The sequence below is a fragment of the Ictidomys tridecemlineatus genome, chromosome 8 (genome assembly GCF_052094955.1).
Source record: "Ictidomys tridecemlineatus isolate mIctTri1 chromosome 8, mIctTri1.hap1, whole genome shotgun sequence".
Classification (NCBI taxonomy): domain Eukaryota; kingdom Metazoa; phylum Chordata; class Mammalia; order Rodentia; family Sciuridae; genus Ictidomys; species Ictidomys tridecemlineatus.
In genome coordinates this window covers 145284880-145306037 of record NC_135484.1, presented here as the reverse complement: position 1 = coordinate 145306037, position 21158 = coordinate 145284880, and the positions used below count along the sequence as shown (strand labels likewise).

General features: G+C 49.6%; 1 protein-coding gene across 11 annotated transcripts in view; it reads right to left on the bottom strand.

The window, feature by feature from the left end:
* Phactr1 (phosphatase and actin regulator 1) overlaps nt 1-21158 on the bottom strand; it is a 486260-nt gene that overhangs the window by 24922 nt on the left and 440180 nt on the right. For 7 of the 11 annotated variants that reach the window (XM_040282130.2, XM_040282133.2, XM_040282131.2 and 4 more), the window contains 2 exons: nt 20000-20250; nt 18070-18226 (listed from right to left, as the gene is read on the bottom strand). In XM_040282130.2, the coding sequence (XP_040138064.1) occupies nt 18070-18226; nt 20000-20250 (408 nt within the window). The remainder of the gene's footprint in view (nt 1-18069; nt 18227-19999; nt 20251-21158) is intronic. The other 4 variants (XM_040282134.2, XM_040282135.2, XM_013359654.4 and 1 more) reach the window with 1 other exon arrangement.

Below are 21158 nucleotides of genomic sequence, written 5' to 3'. Positions count from 1 at the left end.
TGGCCACAGAACGGGGCCCCTCTGGGAAGGCTGAACAGTGGTCCTGCTGTACTCTAGGGACCATGCCCTTTGGGTGCTTCTCTCTGTACACGAGGCAGAACGATTCAATACTGCTGATCCACGGGCCCAATTGTGCCCGGCAATTCCAGTCGCTAATTTCCCGTTTTCTCCACCATTGTCACTCCGCTCAGCTTAGGAACAACTAGCCTGGCCAGCAGAGACATCCCACTGGGGAAGATGGACAGGCACCGGGAGTCCCATATCCGGCCTGCCTCCACTGACCAGAAGGTCAGCACAGTCTATGGCTTTCCCTCTCCACGCCCGAGTGAGTGGCTCCTACAACAAATGGTCCCAGCAACACTGAACCCGACTGCTGTGCTGGGAGCACAAACGAGAAAGAGATAAGAAAGTCCCTGGCAAAAATAACTAGAAAGCATGGAGTATTTCGGGTAGCTTGAAAAAGGCCCCTTCCCTCCAATAGATAAATAGGTTACGCTTAAGAGAATATTTTTGGCCTCATTCTCTAGAGGCCACGGCCCCAGTGCAAGGCCCCATGGCTAAAATAGGGTACAGTGGGATGATAACTGGGAAAGCCTTGTAATAATTCCGGTTGTGTCCCGTGGAAATCAGTTTTGAGATAATGACGGGCCCGTGTGTGTGCCTCGGACCCACGAGAAGGTGACCTAAAAACTGCACAGTGAACACTTTCAATAGGATTAGCATGCTGGACGTGAGCCCCACACCGACCGTGGGTGAGATTTCACTCTGAATAATATCCGAGTGGTAAAGCAAAGGCTAAGAGAGTGAAGGTAACCAAGGAACCCACTCATTGCAACAAGCTCTTTTTTTTAAGAGAGTGATCAAAATGAATGCCCAAATCAGGTGCTGCCGAAAGGTAGAGAACACAGGGGAAATAAGGTGCAATAGTCTACACTTCAAAGAGACCAAGGAGGTCTGGTCACCTATAGCCTAACTCAGCTGTCAGTCCATCCATCCATTCATCCAACATGCTCCATGTGCCAGACTTTGGCCTGGGCCTTCCACAGAGCTGTGTGTTAGAGCAACATCAGCAAGACTGACTATGCACAGACGATATGACAACGTACTGCCATCAAAGATGCGCTGGGCTTTATGGGTAATCACTAGCCTGTTCCCAAACCCTAAAAAACAGAATTTAGTGTTTGCTTTGCGTTTCTCCTCGCTTCCAATAGACTGGGTACCCAGGGTGAAGGTTAACAGTCTCCCCAGGAGGACCAGGTGGCTTTTCATCACCTTACACTGGAGTCTGCAATGTTTATGTGATCTGGGGACAGGTCAAGGTCAATGTCAAGGTCAAGGCAAGACTAACACTGAGGCAAAGCTGACACACCTGTACTGCCCCTGATCACAACTCCTCATCAGACCAGGAAGGACAAAACACAGGCTCAAGTGTTAACTTCTAGCTGCTCTTGACAGTCTTCCTACAGCATTTTGTCTGCTTTCCTGAGTTCTGCTGCTTCCCATTTCCTGACCCAGTGGTTCTCAATCCTCTAGCACATGGAGAACCACCTGCTTTACTTTAAGAAATACCCACGGGTGGGCCACATTCCTGACAAATTAAATCAGAATATCTCAGGGGAGAACTCAGGCATAGATTTTTATTTTTTATTTTATTTTTTGCAATGCAGGGGATGGAACCCAGGGCCTTGCACACGCGAAGCCCATGCTTTGCCACCGACTTACATGCCCAGCCCAACAGATGGCTTTGAAAGCTTCCCAGGTACTGCCCCCATGCACTCAAGATCGTAGGCATCTCTTTAAATCAGAACTTTGTCACTGGGCCAGCAGCAGCAGAATCACCTAGGAATTGTTAACCATGAAATTTCCTGGGCTTCTGGCCTGCTTCCTCAGAAGCCCTGGGAGTGGGCCAGCGGCCTGTGCTGTTTCCAGGGCTCTCCAGGAGATTCACACCGGGAAGTTTGAGGACAGCGGCTTCAGACAGGATAAAACCCTGGAAGAGGCTGCTTCAGGAAGTGGGTGGACAGGAGGCAACAAGAGGGCAGCAGAGAGAACCTGAGCGTCTGGAGATAGCTCGTCTGTCCTGCAAGGGGCCGAGTCACTGTCAACTGTAAGGAGGGGGATATCATGAGTGATTGGCAAAGCAACGAAGTGTGGGCTAATCTGGGGAAAAGTGAGATTTGTTTTCAACCCCCTGGAAATGAGAAGATTCTGGAGTTAGGAGCCATAGTTTAGATGAATGGGTTAACATTTGCTTTTGTACTTTGTATTCATTTTATTTCAATTTGATTTATTCAACTAAAACCAATTTAATTCAATTTGAGATATAACTGTTGACTCCGATGAAGTTGCTGGGTGGGTCGGAATTAAAAAGATGCAGATGAGGTTCAGCAGAAGCTCTCTGGAGTTGTGCTACGGCAGCCTCCGGGCCTTGGCATCTCAAAGGGGGGTCTTGCTCAGCTCAGAACTTGCTCCTCTCTTTAGCCTGTTGCATATGACAGCCCCCCCCCCCCGTAGCCTCTTCATATAAAAACACAAGTGGCCACTGCTTTCTTGGTTATCATGGAAGATACAACTAAATACACGCACCACAGGGACCTCATGCTCATTCATCACATCTGCCAAGCCTGGCTGTCCCCTGGAGGCTGCCTGCAGCTCCGCGCTGAGGGTTCTGAAGCTGCCCACCCTTCGTAATTAGTCTTTTTTTTTTTTTTTTTTTTTTTGGTACCAGGGATTGAACTCAGGGGCACTCAACCACTGAGCCACGTCCCTATTTTGTATTTTATTTAGAGACAGGGTCTTGCTGAGTTGCTCAGTGCCTTGCTGTTGCTGAGGCTGGCTTTGAACTCACCATCCTCCGGCCTCAGCCTCCCGAGACCCTGGGATTACACGCCTGGCTGTGATTAGTCTTGGGCGTAGCTGTCCCCCGGCTCTCGCCACAAGGGAACATCTTTCCTGCGGGAATGCTGACCCCTGGGGGGAGTCATGGCGGGAGGGGTCTTGGTTTCTGGAGAAGGTGCTCAGGTCTGTGCCTCTGAGGAACCCCAGAGCAGGGAGGTGGTCTTGGTGATGGGATGACCACGACAACCCTGATGACCCACAGCATGAAAAATAAGGGCAACTGTGTCAAATCATCTTTGTATGGTTTCTTTTCAAGGGTGGAGGCTTAAACAGGGAATGACATTCCAAATAAGAGGTCTAAATAAGTCAAAAAAAATACCCAGATGTTTACATTTAGTGTTCTCTAGGTCACACAAATAGGTCACCTCCGATCATTGCAATGTATCCCAGCTCTTTGAGAGTCCCTCCTGTTTTTTTTTTTTTTTTGAGGTGGGAGGGGTACCAGGGATTGAACTCGGTGCCACTGAGCCACATCTCTAGCCCTGTATTGGGTTTTATTTAGAGACAGGGTCTCATTGAGTTGCATAGTGCCTCGCCATTGCTGAGGCTTTGAGCTGGCGATCCTCCTGTCTCAGCCTCCTGAGCCCTGGGATTACAGGCATGCACCATGGCGTCCTTCCCACCCCTTTTAAATACAGATATATATTTTTAGTTGTAGATGGACACAACCCCTTTATTTACTGATTTTTATGTGGTGCTCACACATGCAAGACGAATGCTCACCACTGAGCCACAACTGCAGCCCCTGCTGTGGTTTTTAGAGTGTGCCTCAAAGCGAGTCCTGCCACACGGCACCGGCCATCTTCTTTCTTTTCTGTTTTAGCCCCTTCAGCAAGGTCGTCTGATGACCCTAGTCACTGCTACTACCCAATGAGGGGGCACAGATCTTCCTCTCGGGGGAGATGGCCTATCTCAGGACAGGAGACCCCCTGCGGGACCCAGGATCAGTCCACACACCCGCTGTAGCTGTAGCTGCCTGTGTCTCTGTAGAGACCTGCTGCAGGCTCGGGCAGGAGCACCTGCTACGAGGGGTGGCCGGCTGCTCGTGTCTTCACCTGACCCTGTCTGTATCCCGTGCTTGCTGTCCTTCCTTCTGTAAGGAATATTGCTCCTGAGGGACGCAGAACTCTGGGGCCACGACAGAGTGGTAGGACAAAGAGCAAGCTCTGAGTCACCGTCATGGTTAGGCTGAGGGGCACGGCCCAGAGGATACCAAAATGTCATAATTAATCAACCAGCTGGTAACTCTCAGGGTTCCATGCCTCTGCTGTGCTGGGCCTCAGTGCACAACACACACAACTGCCCATCAAGACAGGCCAGGGAAGGAAAGTCAGGAATGCACCCCAAGACGTCTCCCCCTGGACTCTGCCTGCAGATGTCATCTGGATTCCTTCTAGGAACTAGGGAATATGTGTGACTCAGGCTTTTAACGTCACCCTACAAAGGTGACTCTCTCATCTTGGGGCCACCAGCAACTCCCAAGGAGAGGCTGAGGGTGGAGGGGGAGGTGGAAGCCGGATGGGAGGGTTGGGGGCCAGGGGCGGGGCAGGAGTCCCTGTCCTTCCTCCTCACGATCCTCCTGTCTCAGCCTCCTGAGCCTCTGGGATTACAGGCCTGCACCCCTATAATCCTGTAACCTCTGCATACATATATATATGTTGTAGATGGACACAACCCTTTATTTTATTTATTGATTTTTATGTGGTGCCAATTTCCTTTTGGAGCTGCCCAGGGGCTTCTTCTGAGTTCCTATTTCAGGAAAATAAAGCAACTCCTCAAGTTCAGATGAGACCCCATGCTGTTTGGAAACCTGGGAACTCAAACTTGAAAACTCCAAAGCGGTCTCGCTTCCTCTCTTCTTTCCTGGTCCCTGGTGCCACAATTCGAAACTTTCCTTTTTGAATCCATAGCCCAGTAGCCCAAAGGGCTGGTATAATCGTGGTTATTAATTTCCAATTGCTCTCCTGTGGCCTGGCACTCTTTTCACAAGACACATTTTCCTCTACCTATCCCCAAAAAGACCCTCTCCCCAAACTCTTCCAGCAACGTGACAGGTTTCAGAAATTTCTGACCAGTCTGGATCTGCATTTTTTTTCTTTTTTGCAATTTTTGAATATTTCTTTCTTAATTCTAAGGCGATCTAGAGAGAGGGAGTTCTAATGGGCTGATTGATTCAGAATAGGGAAGAACCTTTTTATATGGGAACGGGAGGCGAATGAGGAACGAGATCGGAGAAAGGAGGAGGGTCAGGAAGGGCGAAAGACACTTCATCCTCATCATGTAAAAATGGATATGAAGGATTTCTTTCTAATCCTTCAGTTCATCTGTTCAAGATTGAGAGTGGAGAAGGCTGCTTCTCAAATAGGAGACCCCAGAAGAGACGGAACTCCTGCACACGTCGCCACAGGACAGCAGCCGGTGAGTATCCGTGGTGTGCTGTCGCCTCTCCTGTGGCTTTTTATTCCCTCCCTTCTGTCACATCAAATGCAGCTCACACTTCCCTCCCCCACACCCTCCCTCCCCGGTCCCCGGTGCACTTTGATGCCTGAAGCCAGACTGATTTCAAAGCCACAGCGAAGGGACGCTCAGGCAGATCCCATTAGCAGCCTTGTGCCTGTGACTGAAGCGTCCCCCACAGGACACGCCACGCCAGCAAAACCGGCTCCCGAGGTGTGACATCCACACCTGTCCCCTTCCTGGGGGAAGCCAAGGAGGGTGTGACCCTCGCCTCAGTTAGGGAGCCTCCCCCCCCCCACGCCTTGGTCCAGCCCGACCTGTCTCCAGCAAAAGGCCACCGCCCTGCTGAGCCTGTCTGGCAGCAGAATCCTGCACACAGCTGGCCGGACACTGGGCCACTAAGAGCCCAGGCCACCGCTCCTGCGAGAGGCATGTGCACTGGAAAGTGTTCTCAGCATCTGCTTTCTCTGGTACATACGAAAAAACTTTTTTTTCTTTCCTTCTGTCCATCCATCTTTCTTTTTTCAGTACTGGATATTGAACCCAGGGGCACTCTAACACTGAGCTATATACCCCTTTTTATGTTTTATCTTGAGACAAGGTCTCGCTAAATTGCGAAGGCTGGCCTCAATCTTGTGATCCTCCTGCCGTGGCCTCCTGAGTAAGCTGGGATGGCACAATCTCTCTTCGTAGTCGTGTGATACCCAATGTTTGGCCATCTGTCAGGAAGTTAGAGGTCTGAAGGTCAAGGAGTCTGGTCTCAGTACCTGCCTTTCACTCACTGGCCTTACTCCTTCTGGTCCCACCTCCTCCTGCAGGCTTAGAATCTGGTTCAGCTGCAAAACCAAGGTGACAGTTGTCACCCTAGTTACTTATGTTCAGGAGCAGCGTGCCTGGCAGGGCTTGTGGCTTACCTTCGTTAAGGACAACACACATCTGCTGCTCAGTCCTACTCCCTCTCACCCTGTCCATCAGGACCCCACCCCACCCCCGTCCCTTCTTTGCTGGCCAATGGCTGAGCTGCTTCTATGGCACTTGGTTGTCCTTGGAGTAGCTTTTGGAATGACTCAGGTAATAAATCTAATTTTAAAAACTGGACTGTATCCCTGGCATAATTTGTATGCTAGATGGTGCTTCATGGGCAGATTTGGACTTTACGTCAAAGTAAATGGAATCATTTTGATGATTAGGGAAATAAGCACAAAGAAGATGAATACCATTTCCCCCTCTCATGGAGATGTTCTAAGCAGACACATTTCCTGAACCACCACCAACACTGTGACGGGGTTGATACCTTCTCTCAGCGTCCTCAGCCTCGGTCCTTCATTGTGCCATTCCTTTCCTCCTCAAAGGACCAGACAGTAAACCCTTCCAGGTCACCTGCCCTCTCTTGCAACTTCTCTCTCTGCCGTTATGGTATGAAAGCAGCCACAGACGGTGTGGAACGAAAGACTGCTGACTGCGTTCCAATAAAACTTTATTGACACAGACAGGCGGCCTGTCTGGTGTGGTGGTGCACACCTGTGATCCCAGCCACTCAGGAGGCTGAGGCCGGAGGACGGCAAGTTCAAGGTTAGCTGGGCGACTCAGCCAGATCCTTTCTCAGAATTAGATAGAAAGAATGAAAAAGTGAAAGAACTGGAAACACAACTTGGTGGTAAAGAGTTTGTTTCAGGCAGAGTTTTCAATGCTGTGACTAAAAGACCTGACCGGAACAGCCTCAGAGGAGGACAAGTTTATTTGAGGGCTCACGGTCTCAGAGGTCTCAGTCTGTAGATGGCTGGCTCCAACCCTTGGGGCTCGAGGTGAGTTAGAACATGGTGGAGGCGTGTGGCAGAGGGAACCAGCTCCCATGATGACCAGAAAGCAGAGAGAGACTCGCCTTGCCAGATATAAAATACCTACCCCAAAGCCATGCCCCCAGAGACCCACCTCCTCCAGCCACACCCTAGGCATCTCCAGTGACCACCCTGCTAATCCCACCAGGGGATTAATTCACCGATGGAGTTAAGGCTCTCACAACCCAGTCATTTCACCTCCAAATGTTCTTGCACTGTCTCACACGTGAGCTTTTGGGGGGACACCTAATACCTAACATAACAGTGTTCATACCAAAAAAGACAGGTGGAAGACCAGCACTGGCCCTCAGGCTGTAAACTGGGGCCAACATGTCAAAGAGTGTCACTCGTGCCTGAGAACTGTCTCCTGGAAACATCAACCAAAGTGGTCACAGCTTACTAGATGTAAATGGTTTGGGTCCCCAGTACAAAAGGAACCGGGTGACTCCGCACTTGGAGTAGTCCTCCACCCTGCTCAGAAAGATGTACTCTGCTGGGTCCTTCCACACAGGAGACTGAGAAGCCCATCAAGGTCAAAGGTTACAAAGAGTGCTTCTGCGGGGCCGACCACAATCCCTCAAATCTCTAACACCAGTGCAGCCGAGCTGTGGACTGCGGGTGGCAACGGCCTAACTTCTTACCCTGTTCCGCTCCGTCTTCATCATCATGCGCAGAGCGTCTGGAGGATGTCCTGTCCCACTGGCTGTCTGCATGGGCGTGCTGTTTTGGTAACCCCGCATTCTTCACCTCCTCTGCGTTGAGGCCCGACCTCCTCTGAGGCTGGTGCCCTGTGCGAGCCCACGTCAGGATTAGACTTTTGGTGGCTCTGCAGCCGTGAGGTCTAAGGAACCTGAAAGCATGTTCCTTTAGAAGGACTGCTCACCCCATCTTTCAATTGGCCTCACAATGACACTGTACCCTAAGATTAACTGTCCAACAGGCGGTTTGAAGAACTGGATAGAAATAAAAAACAATTATGGTTCAAAAAGTGTTCCACAGTTTTACAAATACCTCAGTGTGGTTGACCTATAAATAGATACATCTTCCATGATGTAAATTTATGGTGCAGTTTAACTGATTTCTTCGGTGGCCTAAAGCTGACATTACGCAGTGGCTTTTTTTGTTGGTTGGTTTGTTGGGTTTAAAATGAATGGGCTGATTTTATTTTGGCCCCGACCAAGTTAATTCCTTCGTCATTTCCTTTGGGGCGGTGGCACTGTTTGCTGACTACGTGACAAGAATCGGATTTCACGGGCCATAGCCCCCACGGCCCTGTTGGTTATGGCTGTGCAGAGACTGAGAGCCAAGGCAGAGCCAGCAGGGACAGGCTGGTCGGGAAGGTGCCAAGGACGTGTGGCACTGACACGGAGGGCTTCAGGGAGAAGCCGCCCACTGGGGGTCCCCAGGGACGGTGGTGGTACCAACGGGCTCAAGGCGGCCATGCTGGGTCTCCACTGGAATGAGATGCTGCTGAGGCTCCCTGGTGGTAGCATCACATTTGCTCAGGGCAGTGCCTCATAGGGCCTTCGAATGCACGGAAAGAGGAAATGACATCTTGGCATCTTTTAATGAAGAGAGAATGTGATAAATACAACACTAAGACGAAAATCCTAACAGTCAAAAGCAGGGCTGGATGCATGGCAGGCCAATCTCTTTCCACGAAGCTGATGACCTGTTGGCACCCACTGGTGATCCGTCTGCCGACTTCTTTTCAAAGGACCTAAAACGACGGCCCGTTTTGAAATACTGTTGTTTTAATGATTCAGTGGGCATAGAGCATCAAATTTTCATGATCTCACTTCCTAAAATAGAAGTGTATTCGCTTCTGTTTCAAAGGGATTGCTTTTAGAATCACAGAGAACAAGGTTTTTCCAGCGGTTGTATCTTTGGATGGTTTTCTCCTGTTTATATTCTATCTGAAAATTACTATTCAATTAGGCGTATAGATGCAATTTTTTTGAGGCTATTGTAAATATCTGGGCATTCTAAGAGGAGTGAAATGAACATAATGGAGACAAATAAAATGAATTACTCTTATTAGCATTTTGCATGAGATTTGAGGTATTTTGCCAGTAAACAAAAATGTACAGGGATGCATGAAAAACAACTGCATTGCAAATTTTCAGTGGTAATCCAGTTCTGCTAGTTAAATATTCAGGACCATGTGCGAGCTCTGTGTAGGAGCTGCAGAAAAATCACACCCAATCAAACCAAAGTGGAGTGTGAGAGAGGAAACAGCCCTATAGACCATGGAAATTACTCTGGAGACTGGAAATACCAACTTTACCACTGAAACAAAGAACGGATTCTTAATAAATATAGATGATTGTAGATCTATTTACCATTTAAGAGAGAGAATTGGGCTGGGGCTGGGGCTCGGTGGTAGAGCACTTGCCTCACACGTGTGAGGCACTGGGTTCGATCCTCAGCACCACATAAAAATAAGTAAATAAAAAGATACTAAATACATTTACAACTAAAAAAAGGGTGTGGGGTGAATAGAATCACTGGAATAGGACAACTCTACGTAAAGGTACCATTTTTGAGATCCTTCAAAAATACCTGTTCAGTCTTCAAGAGAGCAATAATAATGATTGGTATTTTGGGTGGTGCTGGGGATCAAACCCAGGGCCTCACATGTGCCAGGCAAATGCACTACCACTGAGCTTACACCCCCAGCTCTTCAAAATCATCAATGGCACCCTACTGAGCCATGAGGACCCATCAGAGATGCAGATGAGGGGACATCTCTTGCTCTAAATTGCACATTTAATAAAAATGTTCTTTTAACTCCTAACGTGGGCTGAAGGGGAATGACCGTGACCATGAAGAAAATCTAAGTATGGGAGAATCCAAAGATTCCTTTTTCATGGGCCTTTTGATTCCTAAAACTGTTTCTCGAGGACTTAATTCAAAACCTCCACTTTCAGCCATTTGTCTTGCTTCTGAAATCAATTTTCTCGGTTCTTTCCAAATGGAGACAGTCAACTGAGAAATGTGATTTGCAGTGCTTTCTAGCAAATAGTCAGCCTGTTTCTTCCTGTGAGAGGTGAATGCTTTTCTTCCTTTTTTGGAGGGATATTAATTTTTAACAGTGGCTGGCGCCAGAGAACTTGGTTTTAAATTCTAATCCAGCCACAAATTACGTGGACTTAGTGAGTAGCCCAATATTACCAGCCTCAGTTTCCTTATCCATAAAAATAAGAATATCAGACACAGTGACGAGAAGTTGTCATTTAAGTTCCTCCAGGTGTAGCTGTGAAATAGGGGAAGAAATTCACCAGTGGCCTCCCATGGGGCACAGGTACAACCTTGGAGAGACCAAAAATTCTGAATGAGTCAATCTGAAGGTTAAAGCAGACATTTGAAGTCATGTCCTGGGTGACAAAATGGCTTGTCCACCAAAGTTGGGGCCACTCTTCAGATGCTTCCTGAAACGATTTGACTCACAGTCACTTGTTGCCCCTTGGTGAGTTCACAAGTGACTGAGAGACCCCCGGATAAAAATAGGAGCAAAATAACAAGCTTGTGACTGCTTTAGTTTGAAAGTGGGTCAAAAGGTGGTAGGAAAGAAGAAGAAATCATGCTACTGCAAGACGAGTGGCCGAACCACTCCAGTTGAAGTTGTTCGTATGAATGCAGAGGTTTGAGAAATGAAACTCTGAACCAAATGTTTAGATAGTCAGTTTTACATCACCCAGGGCCCTGCCCCACACCTATTCTTCTAGAAATATTTTAAAGGAAAAGAGATAGTAAGAGAAATCATCTAAAATAGAGTCAGCCTCCTCAAAAGAATATGCTCCAGAAGAATATGTCTCTGCCTCACAAAATTCACCATTAGCAACCTAGACTAGACCAGAGAACATGAGTGTACCCTGAATAGCTGAGCTGTACTTCTAGGGCTAATAATGATCCAGGAGCTATTTAAATGATACCGGGTACAGCGTTGTGCATACACTAGGTGCTCATCAATACCATCAGATACCAGCAGTTTGTTGAACATGGTCTCCCCTAGTAACTTGTATCTCTGGAGAATTCATCTTACACTCATATAAAACAAACTCATTTTTTTCCAACTGTAATGTAGCTAGTTTTTCCTTGAAATAGAAGCTATGCTCACTTGGGGTCCTTTTTCTCTCTAAATGAGATAATTTTGATTCCCATCCATCACTTTACTAAGCTGGACCTCAGGAGCAAGTTCACTGGGTACCCATGCACTCACTCCAGGACAGATGCTTCTGGCAATCCACATGACACGCTCCACGAAGATGAGCCACGTGCCCTGCAGTGTTCCAACTCCCGATTGTGAAAGGTCTCTTAATCAAATCTCTTTTACTTGTGATGATCTCTCTTATATGACTGCATGAACCATTGAGTAAGGAAGACCCGCGGCCATTGCGGGGGGCAGTGAGGTGTGAGGACACTTTACATCCACTGAATATTCCAGGGCTCAACCATGTTTTCCAGCCTCCCTGCCAGTTACACTGGGGTCATGAGCCAGGTACGGTGGCGCACACCTGCAATCTCAGAGGCTTGAGAGGCCGAGGCAGGAGGATCGTGGGTTCAAAGCCAGCCTCAGCAACAGCGAGGCCCTAAGCAACTTAGTGAGACCCTGTCTCTAAATAAAATATAAAAGAGGGCTGGGGCTGTGGCTCCGTGGTGGAGTGCTCCTGAGTTCCATCCAACGACTCTAAAGGCCAACTAAAATTTTTCTCAGCAGAAAATAGGGAAGCCCCGGATTTAGAAGATGTGCTTCCCTTTGTCACTGATGCTCTCTAAGATGATGAGCTGAGCTTCCTCACCCACCAAGTGGAAGTCCCAACAGCAGCTGCCTTGGAAGGCTTCCGTGAAGACCATTAGACGAGATATGCATGGGAGAGGATTTTATGGACAGCAGAGGGTCGTCGTGTAGCTAGTTTTCCTTCAAATAGAAGCAACGCTCATTTGGGGTCTTTTCTCCATCACCCCAAGAGGCCGTCTCTACATGTGGACAGGAGGATTCTACTTTCATTTAGCCAAAGAGCCCATGAACCAGAGCCTGCCTTTCTGTGTTAAGATAAATAATAAAAAAAAATCTTATGGATTTGCTCAATAATGGTAAGAAGAAAATCACCGAGAGCCAGAAGGAGGCTGTGAGCAGTAGGATGGTCTTTGAAGTCTCCCCTTCATCCAATTTCAGAGAAGCCCCTGAAAATGGCAGTGTGACGGAAGTCCAGAGATTCATCCCTTCCCTGGTTAGTCTAGAGGTGAATAAGGCTGGGCACTCAAAGCAGGGAAGCTGCTGGAATAACCAGTCTTTATGAAAAAACAAAAAAACCCAAAACCAAAAACTATGAAATACAAAAACAAAAGATCCACCGTCCCCAAGGACAGCCACTTTCTTTTTGAAAAACCTTTGCAAGTTTTAAACACTGACTCTGATTCTGCTCTCACTGGGTAAGAGCAGCACTTCTGCCCACCTATTTATTACTATGGCATTGAAAAAAACCTGCACAGGTGGCCAGGGCAGCTGGGAGCCCGGATGCAAACATGCTCAGAAGACGTGGCTTTGTTCCATGACATCCTGGATGGCACTTGCAGACCATGAGTCCTCTCCTCCTGAGACAGGCGTGTGCACGTGCACACACACACACACACACTCGCACACACGCACACACATACAGTCAGGGCTCAGGTCCTCCCTCCTGATGGCCGGATGTCAAGGGTTAATCCTTCACTGCATTCGTAACAGCTGGAGAGGGCAAGAGGCAGCCAAGTGCCCGCCAGGGCTCTGAGCTGCCCATCCCCTGTGAAGCCCTGTGATGGGATGACCCACATGTATCCGGGCCACAACCCCTACCTGGGTTTTTAGAAAGGATTTTCCAATTTGTGCAGAAAGCTCATAAAAGATGTCCTGTGATCTGAACGTAGCTTGTTCCTCGATGGGTCCCTGTGCTTCTAATGCAAATGCCACGCTGCTCAAGAACTACATCGAGTCACACTCATCCAGACTTGACGTGCTCCCTCATGAAGGTCCAGCCAGGTGACTGGTACCTACTTTCAGTTTCATGTGAGGTGTCACAATCCCTGGAAAAGTCCCCCCAACCGGAGCCATTACCAGTGCCCTCTTTCCTTTCCTCTCTAAGCTCTTTCCTTTCCTCTCTAAGCTGTGTCCCATTTCAAGCCAAGATAATAATGATGACGGTGACGATGGAGGACAAAACTGGAAGGACCAAATGTTCACGGAAGATACTCCAAAGCTTTCGCTCCAGTCTTACCTTCCTCCCTTCTCTCTCCAAGTGGAGAAGTCACAGTGATGTGTACCCGGGGACCCTCAGTCAGTCCAAGCTGAATTGAACTCACAGAGCCTTGGATTGGTGTTCCTATTTTTAGAAAGTGTTTTCTCTGCAGAACAAATTATCTAGCGCAGGGAGGGGCCAGCTCTCACTTCGCATCAGTCCTGAGATTCCTGGGGGACATGCTGATTGCCACTTTGGAGCTAGGTGCTGCCGGGTCGGGCTGAACAGCATCAATTTTCCCAAACCATAAATACGACGCCAGCCACATTTGGAAGTCAGAGTTACCGTATTTTATTGCCTGGGCTATGAGCATAAAAAATGGGTTTCAATTTTCTCCCTGAATGGTACATTATGATTGAAAGCAGCACACGATCCTCTGTACATATTATTTTCTATGCACTGGAGTGATGACGGTGTGTACTACTTAGAGGCATAATATATACATTTAGGATACTTCTTTTCTTTCTAGAATTACTATTAAGTCCTAAATGAAAGAAGGTGTCCGGGCTAGGTCTCACGGGAAGGATCTGACCTGTCCACTTCCCTATCTCACCCCCTTGTGTAAACACAAAGACTGAGGCAGCTTTTTCAGTGGTGATGATAAGCAGGAAGAAGAGAAGCAGGTTGTGGCACTTTCTAAAGGAGGGACCCACATCCCATCCGCCGCTGGGGGCTCAGCGATTTTCCAGAGCTTCAGTAAAGATCACAACATCAACCCTGCCAGGCGATTCACCCCGGCTCCTGAGAGTCAAGGAGAGGTGAGCCGTGGGGCCGTGTCCATCAACCTCTTCCTCCAACCCAGCCGTCACCTGTTCTGAGAACCACCCGCCGCAACTCCTCAGGGTCAAGCCACACAAATAAGCACTCTCAAAATAAACTGGGTCCTACAGAAGTTAATTCCAAATTGCTGCAGATACACACATGGGCATGCTCCCATTGACAGTCTAAAGTGCAGAACATTGCTGCTGTGCATTCACGGGGACTTCGTGGACACCCTGTCAGTAGGATAAATCACCGCTGTCAGGTCTGAGATTGAAACCATGGGGCCCAGGGCTGAGCCGGGGTCCTTGGGCTAAATTCAGCTGTTTGATCTCTCTAGTGGCTATGGTTTGGGTAAGTATCCTCAGGGGCTCAGGTGTGAGAGCCTAGTCTGCAGTCCACGGGGCAGGTGGAAACTTTTAAGAGAGAGTCCACTGGGGATGTACACTTAGAATAGATTGTGGGACTTGGGTCTTTCCTCTTCCTCTCTCTTTTTGCTCCCTGGATGCCGTGAGGTATGAGCAGCTCTGCTTCACCACATGCTCCCTTCCATGATGTGCTGCCTTGCACAGGCCTGATGGCAATGGGGTTAATAGAGCATAGTCTGAAACCTCCAGAACTGTGAGCCAAAATAAACCTATCCTCTTTATAAGTTTATTATCTCAGGCATTTTGTTATAGCAATGGAAAGCTGGTTAACAATAATGGTTTTTAAAATGGGAGTTCTCATTTTAAAAATTGAGATATATCTCAGAAGAGCTGACAAATCGGCCCTTCATTTCTTTAAAACGATAGTGATGGCTCCTTTTACATGGGGGCTTTCATCTCACCCCAGCTCCCCACATTCATCATCGATCATCTTCTTACTGCCTGCTTCACTTTTGTGCAATGTCTGTCGGTCCCCATAAGCATTTGAGGACATGGTCCTTTTTCTTGGTAGACCCACTTTATGTTTATCCAAGAATGATAGGTTGAGTCTGTCTCCCACAAATTTCTATGTTGAGAGCATAAACCCCAGTACCACAGAATGTGGAGACAGGGTCTTTACAGAGGTCACCAGGTCAAAGGGAGGACACGATGGTGGTCCTTATTAAGAGGGCCACGTGGACCCAGAGATGCCACATGGGACCAAAGGCAGAGACTGGAGTGATGCACACTCAGAGCCAGGCAGGACAAGGATACGCAGCAAACCAGCCGACGCTGGGAGAGGGGCGTTGACAGACCCCCCCCCACAGTCTCCAGGAGCAACGGACCCCACCAACACCCAGATCTTAGGCTCCCAGCCAACACCACGACGCTGGGGCGACCAGCTGCCCTGCGGTCTGTGCACTTCACTGACGAGAGGTCACTGGAGGGAAAAGCCCTGCTCTCCCGGCCGTGAAAAGTGACCCTCAGACCAGCAGACGCAAAGTGTGTGGAGAGCTCCACCAGCAGAAAGGTGAGCACGTGCCACTTCTTCATTTATCAGAAAGAGACAAGCCCTGCGGCCTGACGTGCCACACACATAACAACACCAACACGAGAACCAGATTTATAAAGAACGACACAGAATGAGCTTAAATAGAAATTCTACGACTCTCATCCGCAGCCGACGGCCCTGTTCACCCCGGGGTTCTCCGTGCTGTCCTGGAGTGTGTATACATAAGGGGCAGAAGCAGTGCACACCCTCCTGGTCACCTTCCTATCTACTGCAGTCCCCGCTTCCCCAACAGTGGCTGTATGAAATAGTTATCTGTTATTAAAAAACCAAGTGACCTCTCGGTAGAGATTTAGGAGAATCCGTCCAACAACACCAAGCAGATATTTTTGGAAGAGCAAAAATTCTTGCATTTTTATGTAGAAACTGTCTTAACACTAGAAGGTTCTGCGAAAACTGACATCATTTTTCTTGGTGTTTCCGTCCCCTCCTCCTACCTTGGGATTCTTTGTGGAATGCTAGGCTATTTTTTTTTTATTATTATTATTTTCTTATGCTATTACAACTGTCAGGCTAAAATGGTGGCTTCCATCTTGCTCACTCCATGAGGACTTGCAGACTTGGCTACGCGCTTTTCCAAGAGCTGAAGGTTTCCGGTACTTGGCGGCTGCCTCACAGGTCATTGAATGCTGCAGCCTGGCCGCTTCAGAAATGCAAACCCTACAACGGATTGCCACATTCTTTGAGTTCCCTTTTGCAATGATGAAACCCATGTTTTGCACGTGGTGCTCAGATGACCTAGTGCAAGCCCCAAGGAGGGCCAATAGCTCCTAGAAGCCAAGCGGCTGATTCTAGGATGGCTCTGCCTGTCACGGTCACCCTGGTCCTTGGCTCTCTCACTTCCCCTTCAATCTGCCCTGGTTTCGGGATGAGGGTCAGCTTCTGGAAGCACAGGAGCTGAGATCTCATTCTAAATGAGATCATCCATAAAACTCTTTAGATGTGAATCAAACATGACTTTGGGGTGAGATTTGGTCTCTTTGCCTGATTTACTGAACTCCACCAACCTCAATCTGCTACACACTTGGACTTCTTTAATCCAGGCCCCTGTCAGAGTCTCACCACAAAAAAGAGACTTCGGTTGAAAGAGTGAACATAGATGATATGGATTCAGAGAAGGGGGCCAACTCAGTGCTTTGAATACCCCAAAGCTGCCTCTCCACCTCCACCTCCACCTCGATCTCTCTCTCTCCCCAGTCGGCTTGTCTTTTGCTATTGACCATAAAGAAAGAAGGTTGGGAGCAGAGGCCTCCTACAGGAAAACCTTCAGTGGATTTTAAGAACTCCAAGCAGTCTTTCTGCTTTAAAAGAGAGAGGGTTGAGAGATTCCCGGGACAAAGTCTTGAATACAGAGAATGTTTTCTGGTCATGGATGGTCTCTATCTCTGACGCCTCCGGGCTTGGTGGCCGTGCCTGCCAGGTCATGATGGTGGTACGTGTCCAGGCATGAGAGGTCAGGGGCTGTCTCTCTTTGGAGTATGCTCTGGAACAATATCCCTTTCCACTCTGTCAGTCAACACCAGGTGGCAGGGCCGACAGAACACAAGCATGTGCCAACCTCACTCATCTGCCACGCCTCCCACATCTCTCCTGCTCTCTCTCCCTCCACCCAGGAAGCTGTGCTGGGCACCCAGATGTGCTGGCATCTCACTCTAACTGCACAGAAGCCCTCCATTTGCCTCCGATATGCCTGGGGCTCTGCATGGACTGCAGCAAAGGGAGGGAAATGGGAGTCGCGGGGCAGAAGTGATAATCCAGGATGCCCACTCTCAGCAGGTGGAGCTGAGCGTGGGGGGTGTGGCTAGGATCAAGGTCTGCGCCTTCCCTTTCACGGAGCCCCCCCAAGGGGAGCTCTATTGGCATTTTGTGTAAACTTGAATAAGCTGGGTCAGGAGGCAGCCCAGAGCCACACTACCCACCTGTCCCCAGCCCCAGCAATAAGATCTGGTTGTATGTAGCCTGGGAGAAGAGACCCGGGGAGGCCAGGACCACGGTCTCCGAGCCCTCTGGAGACATGAGAGGAGAGGTGAGGTGGTCAGACAATAAGACCACCGGAGGGGCACTCGTGGGGGATTTCAGTTCAACAGGAGAGTCCAGAGGACGAAGGAGGCATCACCACCAGCCACGTGGCACCGCAGCAGAAAGTGGCCGATCTGATGGCTTCGTGTTTAAGCAAACCCCATTCCTATGACATTTCCAAAATCTGGCTGAGTAAAGAAGAGGGTCACTAGAAGCCGCCCTGGGGACAACATGGGAAGCTTTCCACGGGCTTTTTAAAGCAGGAAGTTATTAAGAGGCACGAGGACTGGGCTGCTGCTGACTGGGACCATAAGCTACGAGTAGCCGGGGTCCTGCTGTCTTACCTGGTGAGCTTGGTGCCGATCTGCTGCCTCAGCTCCAGCCTCTCCTCGTCCGTCTGCCGGGGCAGGATGTTCTTTTCCTCCAGTTCTCGCTTGGAGGGCCTGTTGCTGAGTTTGATGGCCAAGGAGTCCTTCCTGCAGACCTTCATGGCCAGGGAGCCTGCAGGGGGAGAAACGGGTCAGTTCACGCGCCCAGGGGCCCAGCGATGGGCCTTGCGGGTGGCGGTCCGCCACAGGCAGGAAGAAACACCCAAAGGGCTGAGCACCTGGGGGGCGAAGGCCTCGGTTCCCCGCGTTCCCGCCATGACCACGCCTGCGCCCAGCACTGTGGCTGGACATGGTAAGCCACAGGAGCCTGAGACGGAGTCCCTGCCCTCCGGAAACGAGGAGGAGAAGGGACAAGGGCCTTAAGAAACTAGAGCAAGGTTCACGGAGGAGGTGCTGACCCCAGGGGGGGAGTGAGATTGCACCAGGCGGCAGGCACAGGGCGACGTGCAGGGCGGGAGCTTCCCGGGGGCAGAAGAGGTCAGCTGCCCTGGAGCTGGGGCAGTGAAGGAGCATGATGCCGGGGACAATGTGGGGCTTGTGGGGGCCGAGTGGAGGTGAGGACAGCAAGGCTGTCACTGTTTATTTCTTTTTAACCTTCGGCTCCTAGCAGCCAGGGCAGGGCTTCCTTAAAACAGGGATGAATCTGTGGTTCTGAACCCTGGGTGATTTTTCTTCCCAGGGGACATCTGGTAAAGTCTAGAACAGAGTTGGGGTGGCAGTAGGAAAGCCGCCAACCGTCCTTCAGTGCAGAGCACAGCCCACCCTCCACCACAAAGCACGACCTGGTCCCAACAGTCAGGAGGGCAAGGCTAAGAAACCCTGGCGCAAAGCCTCCCCATCTCCGGACACCGCCAGGCAAACAGGCCGAGCAGCTGCTTCCGGTCATACATCAGCGGGGTCTTTGGCTGCTCCTCTCTGTGAAATGACTTGCCTCATTTCATACTCACCAGGCCTCTTACCGAGTTTCAAATGAAGCTAGCTAATGAGAGAGCGAGAGGAAGATACTAGCAAGTCTCTCTTAGGTTTCCAAGGCTGGCCTCAAACCTGTGATCCTCCTGCCTCAGCCTCCCAAGTCACTGGGATCACAGGTGTGCACCATCCTGACTGACAAGCTTGTGGATTCTTTGGGATTTTATTTAGTAATGCTTTTCTTCTTTCATCCTCCACTGGGTTTGGTTTCCAAGGGATTTTTGGAATACCATCCCAGGATGTGGGCACTTCCTGCCTTCATTTATTTATCTGTAAAATAGGGGCAAATGGTGTCTATGTCCTAAAGCTGTTGTAAAGTGTTGCTAAGAGGATACAAATCTTAGCAAGTTTTTGGGCACACCGTATTTACTCCATAAATGTTTGCTATTATCACAAACTCATTTATTATAAAGTTGGCCAAGTGAGAGATTGCACTCACATCACTGACATTTACCATTCATGGCCAGAGTGGTAGACTTTTGGCTTTTCCTATTTCTTCTCTTGTCTCTTATACTTAAAGGCCTTAAATGACAAATTTAAATTCAGGACTTTAAAGTTGGCGAGGTGTGTCTACACAAATCTGCTGCAACCCCAGTGGTGCGTATTTGCGTCTTTTCTAGGAGGGAAGAGACTTTTAAGCCCCTCCGTTTCATTCTGAGGGAAGCGTGGCATCCTAAGGGTGCAACCAAGAGAGCCATCTAGGAGCCACCTAGGAGCCATCTAAGTGGTGTGGCCATATTCAGAGCTCCCCGGGCTCTTGGAGGCCACCTGCCCCGAGGCTCCCAGAGGCGAACTTGGCTCCCTATGACCAGAGTCAGTTCACAGCAGACCCGGGACCCCGGGACCCTCGGGCATCTGGGCCAGGTCCCCAGCACCAGGCCGCCCGCCCCCTGGAGGAGGGCCCGGATGCACGTACTGGTGTAGAGGGAGCTGTCGTCCTCTTCGTCCTCCTCCTCCTCCTCCTCTTCTCTTGTGTACAGGCAAGAAGAGTCTTCATAGTCCGATTCATGAGGCACATTTTCTTTATTGTCATCACATTCAATCACAACAGTTGGCACTTGTCTGATTTCCGGAAGGCCCATAGGTCCTGCTTTTGTGACACCGTCACTCGAGTGCAAACCAGAGCTGTGGTAAGAAGTGGAACAGGGGACTCGCTGCTCGGAGCTGCTGGGAGAGAAGCGGGGAGGAGGAAAGGTGGGTTAGCTAACTCGGCCAGGGAAGGCCTTGGTGCCATTTTAAAATGCTGTTCCCTGGTCCCCAGAGACCAGGCGTCCACCAGCTGGAGTAAATCTAAATCCGTTTCTACGGATCACCGTAACAGGACGGTTCCCTGACCACCGCTGTGGTCGTGGCCCTGAGTAGGAAATAAGAGTCCCAGTTCCCTGGTGACAGTCACGGAGGCACAACAGTGTGGATGGAGCCATGGCCACCGACCCGCACGCTTGCCATCCGTTAACGTGGGAGAGCAGATGGGTGCTCACCACAATTTAGGATTTGTAAGAAAGGAATTCTAATTCTGCAGATATTTCTGATGCAGATGGATATCTCCAAGGACCCAAGGAAGGTTCGTCTGCAGCCTGTGTGTCTCTCAGGGGAGGGTAAAGGACTCCCCCACGGTGCAGCCAGAGTTCCAGAGCACAAAGGCAACAGCGAGGCACTGGGTCTCACACACTCTGCAGGGTGCTGGGTGGGGACTGTGAGTGGGAGAGGTGGCTTGAAAGGCTGGGTATGGGAGGCAGAGAAAGAGAAAGAGCTTCGATGAGCAGAAGCCTGGAGGCCCACTGGTGACACCAGGCAGGCGTGGTCAGGGAAAGTTCTCTCCCAGGCATGGCATCAGGTGGCAGCTGCAGGTAACACCCACCTGCTCTTTTGTCTGTTTGCTTTTGTAGGTGTGTTGTCTAAGATGGATGACGATGTTCTCAGAGCCAACTACCATCAACTGTACTAAGATCCACTGTATTTTTCAATTAAAAAAAGGTCATAGCCAGGCACAGTGGCACATGCCCAGTAGCTCGGGAGGCTGAAGCAGGAGGATTGTGAGTTCAAAGCCAGCCTCCAGCAACTTAGCGAGGCCC